Source organism: Epinephelus lanceolatus, chromosome 8 (assembly GCF_041903045.1).
Source record: "Epinephelus lanceolatus isolate andai-2023 chromosome 8, ASM4190304v1, whole genome shotgun sequence".
Lineage (NCBI taxonomy): Eukaryota > Metazoa > Chordata > Actinopteri > Perciformes > Serranidae > Epinephelus > Epinephelus lanceolatus.
Window position 1 is genome coordinate 1,002,992 of NC_135741.1, and position 15,099 is coordinate 1,018,090.

At 43.6% G+C, this 15,099-nt stretch overlaps 1 protein-coding gene across 1 annotated transcript in view; it reads left to right on the forward strand.

Annotated features, from left to right (window-relative positions):
* Positions 1-15,099, forward strand: part of plxna3 (plexin A3) — a 167,343-nt gene that overhangs the window by 135,443 nt on the left and 16,801 nt on the right. Inside the window, exons 14-23 of the mRNA XM_033629559.2 lie at positions 7,413-7,509; positions 8,894-9,084; positions 9,179-9,327; positions 9,430-9,550; positions 9,664-9,800; positions 9,927-10,097; positions 10,206-10,299; positions 10,801-10,920; positions 12,642-12,761; positions 13,464-13,607. Coding sequence (XP_033485450.2) covers positions 7,413-7,509; positions 8,894-9,084; positions 9,179-9,327; positions 9,430-9,550; positions 9,664-9,800; positions 9,927-10,097; positions 10,206-10,299; positions 10,801-10,920; positions 12,642-12,761; positions 13,464-13,607 — 1,344 coding nt within the window. The remainder of the gene's footprint in view (positions 1-7,412; positions 7,510-8,893; positions 9,085-9,178; positions 9,328-9,429; positions 9,551-9,663; positions 9,801-9,926; positions 10,098-10,205; positions 10,300-10,800; positions 10,921-12,641; positions 12,762-13,463; positions 13,608-15,099) is intronic.

The window sequence follows — 15,099 nt, forward strand, 5'->3', positions numbered from 1 at the left end:
AGATCGCTGTATAAGCTAAAAAATGGTTTCATGTAGAAAGTGGCGACTCGTGAGGAAACAAAGTGGTATAAAATAATTTGACTTGGAGGGAAGCGACAGTGATGATTAGACTTTACAAATTCAGTGTTTGGCCGTACATCAGTTTTTACCTCTGTTGCCTGGCAGCTCACTTCTCAGCTAGCGTTCTCTCAGTATCACTCGTTGACTTGTTTGATTTGTTTGTACGCCGCCTGGCGTTTTAGACCACCGTGCATCGGACAACATGTTGAGTGTGAACGCCTGTGTGCGTGCTCGTGGCTCTTGTGCCATCTACAGAAACTTGAGCCACGTTGTCTCACAGTCGTGTAAACGCTTCAGACGCTGTTTGTCCGTGTTGTGTCTCAGCTGGATGATCATGTGATGGCGTTCACGTGTGGTAGCAGAGAGATGAAAGCTTGATGGGAACAGACGGAGGACGGTGAACGCTCTTGTGTTTTCTTTCTCTTCTCTTTTTAATTTACCTCCTCGTCTGTCGTCACCTCCAGTTCTTCTTCTTCACTATTTTATATTCATTTTTTCCCTTATCGTCCCGTCTGTATCTGTTTTTCTTTTCCATCCCTAATATTTCCTCCTTGTTCCCTCCATCCGTCCTCCACACTGTTGAGACACGACAAGTTGAGCTGTAAATATATAAATAAGATATTAATAGGATGAAAAATATTTCATCATCCAGTGTTGCTGTTTTCTCTCTGCCACAGTCTAATTATCCTCGGCTCTATTTCAGATCACTTCCGACTGTCCTTGAGTCTCTTTGGCTTTATTTATTCATTTCTTTATTTTTATAGAATTCATACACGTCAGCTTTGGTTATATTTTCTCTGGTTTGAATAGTTGGACCTGTGAGGACCTCTCGTCCAACACCGAGACGCTTCAGATACATTGAACTGGTGCGATCTGTGAAGAAAGGCAGTGAACAGATCGTCACATTAAAAAAAGGAACAACATTAATTTGCAACTTTCACGCTTGACTGTTTAAAACAGTGACGTTCCTGACGACACACACACGGTTTGACTGTGGTGTTTTCAGTCTGATAAGAAGGCAGCAACTCCCAATTAACTGTCTTGTGAATTATTCCACACTGAGAGTGTGAACATACAAAACTCAGAACGAACTCCAGAGACTCTGAAGGTTTTATGTGACAGACAGGAAGTTTGACAAACATGAAAATCTTCCTCCATATTTTTACTGAGATTCATCCAATTAACACGTGTAAATGACAGCGATGTGTTTGTGATCCAGCGCTCATGATAGAGATGAAAGATTCAGCTTATGGTGAGTTTGATAAATTAACTATGTGTCACTATGAATCTGCATCAGACTGAACAAAGTGTTTCCTCTTTAAAGTCCAGTTCAGACCAAAGATTTACAACCAGACGAGTTAAAACAGACAACTACTGTCAACACTCCGTTCTGTAACGTGGTAAAAAGCTGCTGGTTGACAGGAAGTGACCACCATGAGACGGCGTATCATCTCTAGTCAACAACTCTCTGTGCTTCTGATCTGATTTGCAGCTTTTCAGACTTATTTTGTGGCTGAATATAATTTGCAGCTTCTTAAAACAGAGGGCTCTGTGGGGACGGAGCACCTGCTGCAGCGAGCCAACACGCCGTCATTTTGACTTGACCAGCTGACTTCACTACAAGCTGATTGGCTGTTGAAACAGGTGACGTGCTTTAAAACCAGCTGCCAGCCATTTGACCAGCTGAGTGTCAGGTGACACCATCAGCCGGATTGAGTCGAGCTCAGACCGGCCAGTTTTGTCTCGTCGTGAATCTTTGGTCTGAACTGGACTTTACATGTCACGCCTCTCTTGATTCTGTGATGTCATCATGCTGTATAAAATCACACACTGGAGCGACATGATGCTGCCATCGTTTGGTTGTGTGTAAAAATACAAAGGAGACTCAAGGAAAGGACTTCGTAGCGACTCTATAGCGCCATCTCTGTGTAAGAGGAGCACACATCACCTAACTTCCTCCTGTCTCCTGTCAAACAACCACAGAGGTCGCTGCCTACACTCAACATAAATGTGTGTCATAATAAGGTGCAGCACAGACGAGCTGTTCAGCTGTTGGTCCAGGACGTTAGAGAAGCTACAGCTGAATAAAAAGAGAAGAAAGACACACACACACACATACACACACACACACTCACACACTCACACACTCCTGCTGCTGTTGCCAGGCGCCTCTGACCCCATAGCAACAGGCCTAGCGACCAGGCAGGGGTTACCATGGGGACGACAGGTCCACACACACACACACACACACACACACACACACGCACACAGTGTCCACCAGCTCTGTGACATTAAGACTCAGCAGGAGACGGAGACGGTAAGACGAAGCAGACAGAGACAGGAAACACTGAGAGAGAGAAAATAAAATTAATTTTATGGTCCCGCTGAGGAAAATATTTCCCCCTGAATTACACAGAAAAACAAGCAGAGTGACACAAACGCAGATCGCACCATCACAGCACAGCAGGTCCCACATGAAGGCAGCGTCATAAAGACACAGAGCGGAGACAGTTCACACCACAGAGACGGAGACGAATGAACACACTCAAGTTTACTGAAGGAAGTTCAGGACGAGTTCTTCAGATCTGTCTCAGTGTGACGCTGACGGGACGTATATACACTGAAAGAGTGTGTGTGCTAACACTGCTCCTGTCCATACTGACTGTGATGTCATCACTTTATAACAAGACTACTCTGTTACATACTCATTATGTATGGGGGGGGGGGGGGGGGGGGACTTATGTTTTTTATTTAGGGGAGGGCCTTTAAATATTTATTAAAGGTCCTGACACACCAAACAGACGGTCGGCCGTCGACCAAAGTCGGGCCGTAGGTGAGCGTCTGTCGCCCTAGTTTTTGGGGTGTGTCCCACACCGCCAGCGGCTTTTCGGCCGATTGAGCATGTTGAATCGGCGGCGGAGCTTGTCGGTGAGAGAGATCACTCTGATTGGCTGTTCAGGTTTTATTTCCTCGCCCCTGTAGCGAGTGAATCTGCCTGTAGTGAAACCGGGGCTAACCGGTGCTTCCTCCTCAGGCTCCACTTCACTCAGCTGCCCCACAGACCTGCTGCTTCTTCACACTTTAACCTGAATAACAAACCAGAGCTAGCTGGGAGCAGCTAGCGGAGCGTTAGCCGCAGCATGACCGGAGGGAAGCACAGCCAGTTAGCCTCCGCTAGTCTCTGAGCTAGCCCCGGCTCTCCGTTTGGATCCAACCGGAGCACCGAGCCCTGGTTTGTTATTCAGGTTAAAGTGGGAAGAAGCAGCGGGTTTATCGGGCAGCTGAGTGAAGTGGAGCCTGCGGAGGAAACACCGGGACCGTCTGGATGTAATAGTCCGTGGAGGTGCTGCGGTGCTCGGCTGCACAGATAGGAAACCCCTCGGCTGACAGGACGTACCACTCTCTCACTCCGCTCTCTCTCACGCAGGCGCAGAACGTACGTGCTACTTGGCCGTCGGATGTAGTCCGTGTAGTGTGTTCAAATGCAACTGACACAGGGTGACGTGAGGCGACGTAGACGACGCAACAGTTGGCTTTCGTCGACCGCTAGTTCTTTGATGTCAGTTTGGTGTGTCCGCACCTTAAAGCCAAATTTTTAAAGATAACATGCCCTCCAAATTTAGGCGATTTGCTTTTTAAATTTTGGCAATTTTGAAAATAAACATGCCTTCCAAATTTTGTCGATAAACTTTCCAGATTTTGATGATTTATAAGGAAAACTTTTCTTTTAAAATTGCCAAAAAGACGACATTTATCAGCCAGAAACTGTAAAAACAGAAATTATTGTTGGATTTATATGTTTCTGACATCCTTGGACACATCATGTGTGACGAACGCTTACTCAAAAAAAAAAAAAAAAAAAAACATAACCAAATCTGAGCATAAAACAATAATAATTCATCAAAATCACTTTATTCTACATCTCATTTAGAATTTGTCCAAAAATAAACATTTGTACGACAAGAGTGGAAAACTGAGACTTTTTCCAACTCCAGGAGTTCATCTTCAACTTTGAACTTTCAAACATCAAAGTTTTAAATATCTAATAAGTCATTTATGGAGGAGGGAGGGTCATGGGTCTTCCTCCAGTCACTCAGGGAGGGTCACACTGCAGACACCCCCCTCCTCTGATAAATAAAGAACAGTCCCTAAAAGAACATTTCATCACAAACATTCAACAGATCTGGAGATACAGGGTTTTCCCTTGACAGGAAGTAACTAGATAAATGTTGTGCAGTAAGAAGTGCAGTATTTCCCTCTGAGACGGACGAGACTTTGTACTCGAGTAAATGTTTGTGATCAGCGTCAGACGTCATGGTGCGGTCCCACTGAGCTGCTGAGAGCTCTGTCACTGATAAGAGCTGCGTTCACTGACATCAGCTCTGATTGTCATCTGTGCTGTCAGTGTGTGTGTGTGTGTGTGTGAGAGAGTGTGTGCAGCACATCTGACTGATGATGCTGCTCTGTTGGGCTCAGCTGGCTGCGTTTAATGGAAAATCAGGGCATTAGACACACACACATCTCGCTCTCCCTCTCTTGATTGGTCGTGGTATTCCACATATTTCAGCTGTGTGGTCATCGCTCCAGCACACGCGCACACTGTAACACACACACACACACACACACACACAGTGTTATGAATAATGTGGTCGTTCTTGCAGTTCTGCAGAAAAGATCATTTTAATATCAACGCTTTATTAATTACAGCCCTGTATGTTACTCTGTGTGTGTGTGTATGTTTCCGTGGGTGTGTGTGTGTGTGTGTGTATATGTGTGTGTGTGTGTGTGTGTGTGAGTGTGAGAAGGTGAAGAGCAGTAAAGCTCTGGTTGGATGTTGAAGTATTTTTTGCTGATGAAGGAATATTGAGCTGAAGCTGCTGTGACTTAATGAAATCTGTTAATTTTCATGTGTCAGTGTGCACGTGCTTGTGTGTGAGCGTGCACGTGCTTGTGTGTGAGCGTGCACGTGTGCAGCAGACTCGGTCCTGTGGTTCGCTAGATTTTTACAGTAGATATGTTTTTCGCTGAAGTAAGATTATACAGCTGCCACCTCTTAGTTAATCTATGTGCGTGTGTGTGTGTGTGTGTGTGCATTCTGTAAATTAATGAATTGAGCAGACTGGAGTCATTAAGACACATTGATTTTTAATCTTTCAGAAAACTTCTCTCTACTTTCACTTATTCTGTGACTCTGTGTGTGTGTGTGTGTGTGTGTGTGTGTGTGCGCCTATGCATGTGTGGCGTCAGATTATCTGGTGCCATTGGAGTCGAGCTGACATATTCAGGACACAGCCTTTCTCTGTCTTTTCAACAGCGTTTTGGGATGAGTTGTATTGTTCATTTCACAAAGAATACACACACACACACACACACACACACACACACAGAGTTATATTCTGTCTTCCATTAACACCCCACTGTTTATCTAAGATGAGACACACAGAGAGCTGCAGGTAGATCAGGTTCCCATCAGCTCTAAATCCATTATGTTGTTTCTCTGGCTGCTTTTTGTCGGTTACCATGGAGACCTGCAGCCGCCATGACAACACCGCTCTGCTCTGTGAGTGAGTGTGTGTGTGTGTGTGTGTGTGTGTGTATTTTCCATCCACGTCTTCCTCTGCGTTGGTACCAGAGTTGATTCTTTTTCTGCAGCCTTTGATTCTTGTAATACGCCTGGTACCGTCGGCTGCACAGATCCATGCTGTGGTCTGGTGCTGTGAGCTCAGTGTTGCCTTCAGTGGCTGTAGGCCGACAGCATCACATCTCCTTCTACTCATAGATACATAGATCAACAGCACGTCGCTACTGGACGGGGACAAGATGTCAAAGGTGTTGCTACAGCTAATGTTACAGTTTGGAAATTACAAATATTTTCTGCAGCAACAGTTACAATAAAAATAACTTGCATTAGTTGTACAAACATTAGCTGTCATAACAAGTGTAGCCATTTATACTGTATTTACATTATAGTAACATGAGCTGCAGCACACGTGTGTCTGTCATCGCTGCATCAGCAGCTGTAGCAGTGTCTGTTGTTGTAGAGACAGATGTGACTACAGTATTACCTCAGCCAGTTTTTGTTAACAGCGCTGTTAATCTTAGCTATTAGCTGTATTAGGCTAACATGCTATATTAGCTATAGTAACAATGTCGACCGTCAGGTTTTGTGAGTGGTCACAACATTAGCAATAAAAAAAGAACTAATATTTGTCCTGCTCTGTGCTATTGTCTTTATTAACAGCTAGGCTAATATTAGCTATATTTTTATTGGTTATTGTAACACTGGCTAATTAAACGTTAGCTTCAGTAGCTAACATCAGCTGCAATAGGCTAACACCTTATGCTAGCGGTAAAAGTGTAAACTATCAGTTTGTTTTAGTTGTCACAACATCAGCAATAAAATAAGCTTTACTGTATCTAATGTTTGTTCTGTTCTGTGCTGTTATGTGGCTAATTAAATGTAAGCATTAGCTAACATCAGCTGTGATAGTCTAAAGCCATTGTAAACGCTGGCTAATTAAATGTAAGCATCAGTAGCTAGCATTGGTTGTAATAGGCTATTATTAGCTGTATTAATATTAGCCATTGTAACACTGGTCAATTAAATGTTAAATTTAGTAGTCAACATCAGCTGTAATATGCTAATATTAGCTATATTAATATTAGCTATTGTTACTGTTGCTAATTAAATGTTAGCTTTAGTAGCTAACATTAGCTGTATTAGGCTAACATGCTATATGAGCTATAGTAAACTAGTGTAAACTATCAGATTTGGTGAGTTGTTGCAACTTTAGCAATAAAATAAGCGCTGCTATGGCTAATGTTTGTCCTGCTTTGTGCTATTATCTTCATTAACAGCTGCATTATGCTAATAGTAGCTGTATTGATTTTAGCTATTGTACCACTGGCTAATTAAATGTTAGCTTCAGTAGCTAACATCAGCTGCAGTAGGGGTAGTAACAGGAGTATTAGCTTTATAATATTAGTTATAGAATATTTGCAGAGGTGATGTTGGGTCTGGTACGGCCTCAGTGACACTGGCAGTGATAACATCATCTATAAGCAGCTGGAACATATTGATCAGAACCGTTGATTGATTTGTTCTGAGATATAATCAATAACCTTTCATGTGTTAGTTTACTGTTCATGTTCAACACATTTTTAAATTGCAGTGTTTTTTTCTCACTCAGCTCTCAGCTTTAACTCCCATATGTCTCCTGTGTTTCATCTCTGTCTTAAATTAACATTTCTTCCTCCTGCTGGATCATAATTAACACTGAATTAAATGTTCTGTTTCCCAATTAAAAAGTATCAAACTTTAAATGAAGTTCTGTCTCTGTGTGTCTCTGCAGTACTGGTACGAAGGGGACGAGGCTGGTGACCTCCCTGTGGATTTCTCCATCGTCTGGGACGGAGATTTCTTCATCGACAAGCCTGCGTCTATGAAAGGTAAATAATCTGTTTATCATCGTCAGGAAACACAAAGCTCATGGAAATGTTCACACATCCACAGTCTGTGAGAAAGGAACAGATTTCAGCTCATTTATTCTGATAAAGTTTGATTTCTGTGTTGATTTAATGCTCCTGTCAATTAATGAACAGATTGACTCTGAATGTGTAATCTGCATTTTACTGCACAGTTAAAAATACGAGTGATAACTGCTTTGAATTTATTTCCTTCTAAATCAACCAAATTAAAACACTTTGCATCACAGTGCCTGCAGATCCATGTTAGGTCACGTTTTTTTAAAATTAACCTCAGTTTGAACTTCATATTTCAATGTTTTCACATTTGAAAATAATAATTGTATTTATGTCGTAGCTCAAACTGTTTTCCAGAAGAAATAAGGAAGTAAAACACAGTGACAGGAAATGACACAGCAGAAGAAGAACAGTATGACATGATGGAGACAACAAAATTAAAACAATATAAGGGACTGTTATTTATGATGGGACGGAGGGGGGGTTAAAAAGGAGGAGGCATGTCAGATAGTTTTTTAAGAACTGGGGAGGGACTTCTGTTTTTTAATTTAGTTTAGGAGAGGGGGCAACAAATTGTATTCTGTATTTATTTTACTGCACATTTTTAGAGATAACAGGCCTTCCAAATTTTGGTGATACATTTTGTTGATTCCAAATATTGGTGATTTCAGTGGTTGTTTTTTGTATTTATTTATTTATTTTACTGCTGATTTTTGAACAAAAACATGCCCTTCAAATTTGGGCAATTTTCCAAATTTTTTGCAATAATTTTTTGCAATAATTTTTTGCAATAATTTTTGGCGATAAATGTTGGCATGTTTTCTTTAAAAAATGCCAAAATGACACCATTCATAAGCCATAAACTGTAAAAACAAAAATTATTGTCGGATTTTTACATTTCTGACGGTCCTTGAACACATCATGTGTGACAAACACTTCCATCAGATAAAACACACACAAACAGATCTGATCTTATAATAGTGATATTTCATCAAAATCACTTTGTTCTACGTCTCTTTTTTAACTTTTAACTTTCAAACATTAAAAATCTAATAAGTCATTCATGGTGGAGGGAGGGTCAAGGGAAAATAATTGAAACTTCAGGGAGGATAAATAAAAAGAATGAAGTCACCCCTCTCCTCTGATAAATAAAGAACAGTCCCTAAACATTAATAAATATTACATTTGAACTTGGTTGTAAAAGTGCAGATGTGTTTAAAACCTTTAATTCTGTTCGAAGCGTATGTCGGTTATTTATAAGGGAACATTTCGGTTCTTCCTGAGCTGTAGTTTTGCTGCTGTGACTCGTCTGTGTGTAGTACTGAAGTTGAATCTTGTATCTGTGTGTCAGCGCTGCTGTATAAGTGCGAGGCTCAGCGCTCCAGCTGCGGCCAGTGTCTCAAAGCTCCGTCAGCCTTCGAGTGTGGGTGGTGCACTGAAACCAGGAAGTGCCTCCTGCGGCAGCACTGTCCCTCAGCCGAGCAGAACTGGATGCACCACGGTCGACACAACCTGCGCTGCAGCCACCCGCGCATCACCAGGGTAGGAAATTGAACCCGCGACAAAGAGGCGGTCCTATCAGTGTGATCAGTCATTAGTAACTGATAAGTGATGGGTCGCTGCTCCTCCCCCACAGATCGACCCTCTGACTGGACCTCGGGAGGGGGGAACGCGGGTGACCATCGAGGGGGAGAACCTGGGTCTGCAGGTGAAGGAGATCGCTCACGTTCAGGTGGCGGGAGTCCGCTGTAACCCCGTCCCGTCGCAGTACATCAGCGCTGAGAGGTCAGTGACAGGTGTTGGCGTGTTGGTATGATCATGTGACGTTTCAGAGGAGTGTGCTGAGTCTGTCTCTGTGTGTGTGTGTGTGTGTGTGTGTGTGTGCAGGATCGTGTGCGACATGGCCGAAGCTCTCCTCCCTCACTCTCCAGGAGGTCCGGTCGAGCTCTGCATCGGCGTCTGCAGCGCCGAGTACCGAACGCTCTCCACGCAGACGTACTCCTTCGTGGTGAGACACAACTTCATCAATGAATATAAGAACTGAACATGTGACTTGAATTCAGTTAACTCCTCCTCTTCTTCTTCCTCCTCCTCCTCCTCCTCCTCCTCTTCCTCCTTCAGAGCCCAAGTTTCAGTCGCGTGCGTCCAGAGAAGGGACCTGTTTCTGGGGGAACCAGACTGACAGTGACGGGTCGTCACCTGGACGCCGGCAGCACCGTCATCGTTTACATCGACAAGGAGGAGTGTCTGTTTGTCAAGTCAGTTTGGATCCATAGACTCAAATCAATCGATCAATCAATCAATGTTAATAATGAATCAATAATAATATTAATATATCGTGTAATGAATTAATCACTGATCTCCTCCTTCTTCATCACTCTCAGACGGACCAATCGGGAGATAATCTGCATAACTCCCGCCTCCCAGTCGGGCTCTGGCCCCGCCCCCATCCATCTGATGATTGACAAGGCCGAGGTGACGAGTTCAGACACCAAATACATCTACACTGAGGATCCGACCATCACCAGCATCGAGCCCAACTGGACCATCCTCAAGTAAACACTCCTCATCATCATCATCATCATCATCATCATCACAGAATCACATGATCAATACATCAGAGTATTGATCTGTAACCTGACTGTGTGTGTGTGTGTGTGCAGTGGCAGTACAGTGATAACGGTGACAGGAACCAACCTGCAGACCATCCAGGAACCCAAAGTCAGAGCGAAGTACGGAGGAGTGGAGACCAACAACGTAAGAACAACCAGACACTGAACACCAGAGGGTTCTCAACATGAGGTCAGGACCCCTTCAGAGGGTCACAGGATGAATCTGAGGGCCATGAGAGGGTAAACAGGAGTTAGGAGTTTTTTTCTGAATTACTGGACAGTTTAACCTTCCTCTGGCCTCTTAAATGATTCAATGAAACATCTTCATTAGGTGAAATATTAACAAGTAAAGAGCACATGCGGACATCTGCATTAAAGATAACCAACAGGTTTTATGAGCATTAAAGAAGTCCTCCATCCCCACTGCCACCAGCAACCTGAACTCAACAAAGTGACTGATGAGTTTTAAACCACAGACAATGAGCTGATTTTATGTGTTAAGTGTTTCATCATGACCTACAGTATACGGCTCAGAACCAGAACGTGACGCCGACTCTTCTTCCTGTTCAGATTTTTTATTTGTTTTATTTGTTTTGAAGAGAAAAGGTTTAAACTCTCTAAACCTGACGTCTGTCTGTGTCTGTAGTTCTGCACTGTGGTCAACGACAGCACCATGACCTGTTTGGCTCCTGGTTTGGTTTATGGTAAACCCAACCCGCCAGACGGGGCGCTGCGCCCCGACGAGTTCGGCTTCATCTTTGACCAGGTAACATACACACACACACACATGCACACATGAGGGGTGAGGGCTCATTTATACTCAGTGTTAGATTCATACAAACACAGACGGAGCTTCCTGTCCGTACTCTGCGTTCATTTCATCCGTATTTGTGAAAGTTTTCTGAAAGTTTTCGGATACGGACGAAACAGAGCAGAACCACCAGAGATTGTGGAGGCAGGGCGGCGTAGTTCAAGCGAGACACGACCGTAGGAGACGATGAAGACAATTAAAAAATGGTGAAACACAACAGTCACTGATATAGTGATGTCAGGATGTGTTTAATGACCTCACAGACCACTGCCTCTGTGTAAAGGTACAATATTCAGATTCAGATTCAGATTTAGATTCAGAATACTTTATTAATCCCCAGGGGGAAATTGTTTCTGTTCCAATGCTCCGTGCAAAGTAGAAATAGAAATACAGCATGAATGGAAACGAGATAAAGATGACGATATAAATAAAATACTAAAATAGACAATGAAATAAATAAAATAAAATATTAAAGTAGACATTAAAATAAAATAAAATAAAATATTAAAGTAGACAAAATAAAAATAAATAACAAAATATTAAAGTAGACAATCTGAAATATGTGCAATATACAATGAAATGGTTGTAGCGTTATAAATGAAATAAGAATGAGTAATTATATTGTGTGTTTTGTTTTATAAATAGCCAAATGAGTCCGATCATCAGAGGGAGGAGTTGTACAGTTTAATGGCCACAGGTATGAATGACTTCCTGTGGCGCTCCAGGAGCAATTTAGGAGCAATCAGTCTCTGGCTGAAGGTGCTCCTCCGTTCAACCAGAGCGTTGTGGAGAGGGTGAGAGCCATGCTCAAGTATCGCCCGCACCTTCGACAGCATCCTTCTATATAACGACCTTCTTCACGGTCGCCTTGTTTGTTGTTGTGTGAAACTTTTGACTCCGCCCTCCAGTGCCTTCTATTGGCTGCCTCTATGACATCATAATGGACACATGGAAGCATGAGGGCTGTGACGTCGACAGCGTTTGAAGCAGACGTACCTGTTTTAACACATAAAGGGAGGATAAAGGAGCTTTAAGAGTGGCAGTGACAGTATTCGTTTCAGAGGAAGTAGATTCCATGCTGAGCGTCACGGTGGTGCAGTGGTTAACGCTGTCGCCTCACAGCGCGATGGTTCTGGGCGATGGTTCAGAGATTGCGTGTTCTCCTGGTGTCAGCGTTGGTTCTTTGTGTTTCCTCGTAAAGACGTGCAGGTGTTGGTTAATTAGGTTAAGTAGAGCCGAGTGGGGATTCAGAGAGCTTTACAAATGACATACAGTGAATCAGACAATAAGGATCATTAAGGATTATTAGCATTAATTACAAACAACACATTTAAACTGAAAGAGAGCAATAATTAATAAACAAGGTAATGACAGAACAATCTCAGCACAACATCAGATGAGACTAAACTTCAGAGAGAAACTGCTGCACAGCTGTTTCACTACAAAGATCTGAAATATACACAAGATATACGCGAGCGAGGTGCAGGTGAGCACTGAGGATCATCAACACGCACAGGTGAACAACAGGGATCAGTTTATAGAGACGTTTGTTCAGTGTCAGACCTGAAGCTTCATCTGTGTGGACGGAGCTCCAGGAGTTTGATCTGACACTGACGTATAATAAATATTTGTAGTATTCAGTCCCTGATGTCGTATCTTTGTTCTGGTCCCGTCAGGTCTCCTCTCTGCTCGTCCTGAACTCCACCCCCTTCACTCACTACCCCAACCCGACCTTTGACCCCCTGGGGAACTCTGGGATCCTGGAGGTCAAACCGGGGTCACCCATCATCCTCAAGGTGAGAAAAACCAACACACACAGGAAGTTCAGAAGAAGAATAATGCTGTGTCTCAAATCGCGTACTTCTGTACTTACTCTTAATATTGTGAATGCATCAGTGCGTTCATACTGAGAAGTATGGAAAATGCAGTGCACTGTGAGTACCTGGATGGTGCACTCAAAACAGTCAAGAAGTTGAGTGTGGGACTATGGACACTTCTCGCCCTCAATGGTTGCCATCTTGGCTACACAGCTGAAGGGGAGGGGCCACTTTTCAAACTGGAAATAGCAGCCGAGGACTGTGCGACCATGAACGTGGCTGCATTGTACAAATACGTGTGTTTTTGCACTAAGCACCACTATACTGTTGTCAGGTATAAGCCAGCAGTGTGTTTGTTGGGTTCATTTAGCAGTCTGTTATGATTTGGTACCGCGAACGATAACGCGAATGCTAATGCTAGTTTGCTAACTAGCTAATTTGCGGTTGTCATTTCCGGTGAGTGCACAACGGCTGTGTTTGGTTTGAGACAACACTACCCTGTCAAAATTTGCGCACTATGCCAATGAGTACATAGTGCACACAGTATACTGCATGAAGTGTGCTAACGGACTTACTGTACCATCACTGGAGTAAACCTTTGCAGGTGTTTTCCTGTGGCAGAGTGTTTCTACACTGTGGTGTTGTTACCTTTGTTTACTTGTTTACTTGTTGTGGTTTCAGGGTAAAAACTTGATCCCTCCGGCTCCCGGTAACAACCGTCTGAACTACACCGTGCTGATCGGAGAGTCTCCCTGCCTGCTGACCGTGTCAGAGAACCAGCTGCTCTGTGATTCGCCAGATCTCACTGGAGAACAGCGAGTCATGGTAAGTGACGCAACTTTAGCCCCGCCCTCTGTTTTGTTTCTGACCTGAGCTGAAGTTTGAAGTGAGTAAGTTTCCATCATGCTGTAGTTTCATGGATTTTAAATGGCAACATAAAGAAGAGCAGAGGTTTTGTTTGAACACCAGAGGGGACGCCAGGCCCACAGGAAGTGCGCCGGGCTTATACAACTTCCAGGTCCGTTATGTGATGTCATAGGACCAAAAAGATGTTTCCCATAGGCTGACATTGAGAAACAGATGTCTGTGAATCAATGAATGAATTTTTTGAGCATCACAACCCTTGCAATGACTCGCTTTACCGTCAGGATTTGATCCGTCAAGTCTGATAACATTTGGAAAGTCCAGAAGAGCTGCAACATTACGTCATTTTATCCCCATTCAAGTTAGTGGAGCGCTAAACAGGAAGTTAGCTGCTTGGTTGGTGGAAGTCTCCAGTGCGCCTGCTCTGTGAGCCCAATGATGCTGACGCAGCGCCGATCATCCCAGTTTTATACCATGGAAATTAAGCTTTCTTTTGCTTCATGTGCCACTGAGCAACTTTGATAGGAATTAACAGGGCACCACCTCCAACGCTGTATCCATCGGGGGGTGTTGGCGGTCCTCCACCAGAAAACTTTGAGCCTCAAACACATCATTTCCTGCATCCTGAATAAAAGTCCTCTGCTACTTTCAGGTTTTTATTGGGAGGGGGACAAATGCACATGTTGTAAATGTTGAGGGGGACGTGTCCCATGCCCCCTCCCTCCATGCCCCCTCCCTCCATGCCCCCTCCCTCCGCCCCAACATCTACACCTCTGTGCCGAATCAATCAGGTGTTTAATCACTAACATGTCAGAAAGATGTTGAGCGTGAATGTTGGTCAGTTCATCAGTGAAATACAAACAAGGCCACACTGCTTCAGTCAGAGATATGTTGTCTACAAATCTGAAGAATAAAGGAAGAGAAGAGGAGAGGAGGAAAGAGAGGAGGGAGGATGGGAAGAAGGAGGGAGGGGGCAAGTGGAAGTGGAAAAGGAGAGGTTAGTGAGGAGGAAAGAAAAAAGGAGAAGAGGAGAGAAATGAGGTGAGAGGAGGTAGAGAAGAAGAACAGAATGTGGAAGAGGGAGACAAAGAGAGGAGAGGAGGAAAGATTAAACTGAAAGAGAGGACAGTAAAGGAGGGAGAGGAAGAAATGAGGAAGAGGAGGAAGTGGGAATGGGAGATGGGGAAGCAGAGAAGAGGAAGAAGAGGATGAAAAAAGAGGAGGTGTTTATAAAGGTGAAGGTCATTAAGTCTAGCCGCAGGGAATCATGGGTAATTGGTCTGATGTCACAGATCAGAGGGTCACACACACACACACACACACACACACAGATGTTCAAAGTGAAGCGAACAAACAGACAAACTATTGATTCATTATTAAGACGATTGATTAGTGATCGATCCAGGACGTCATGTTTGTTCTTCCTCTCTGATGAATAAGTGATGAAGATGAT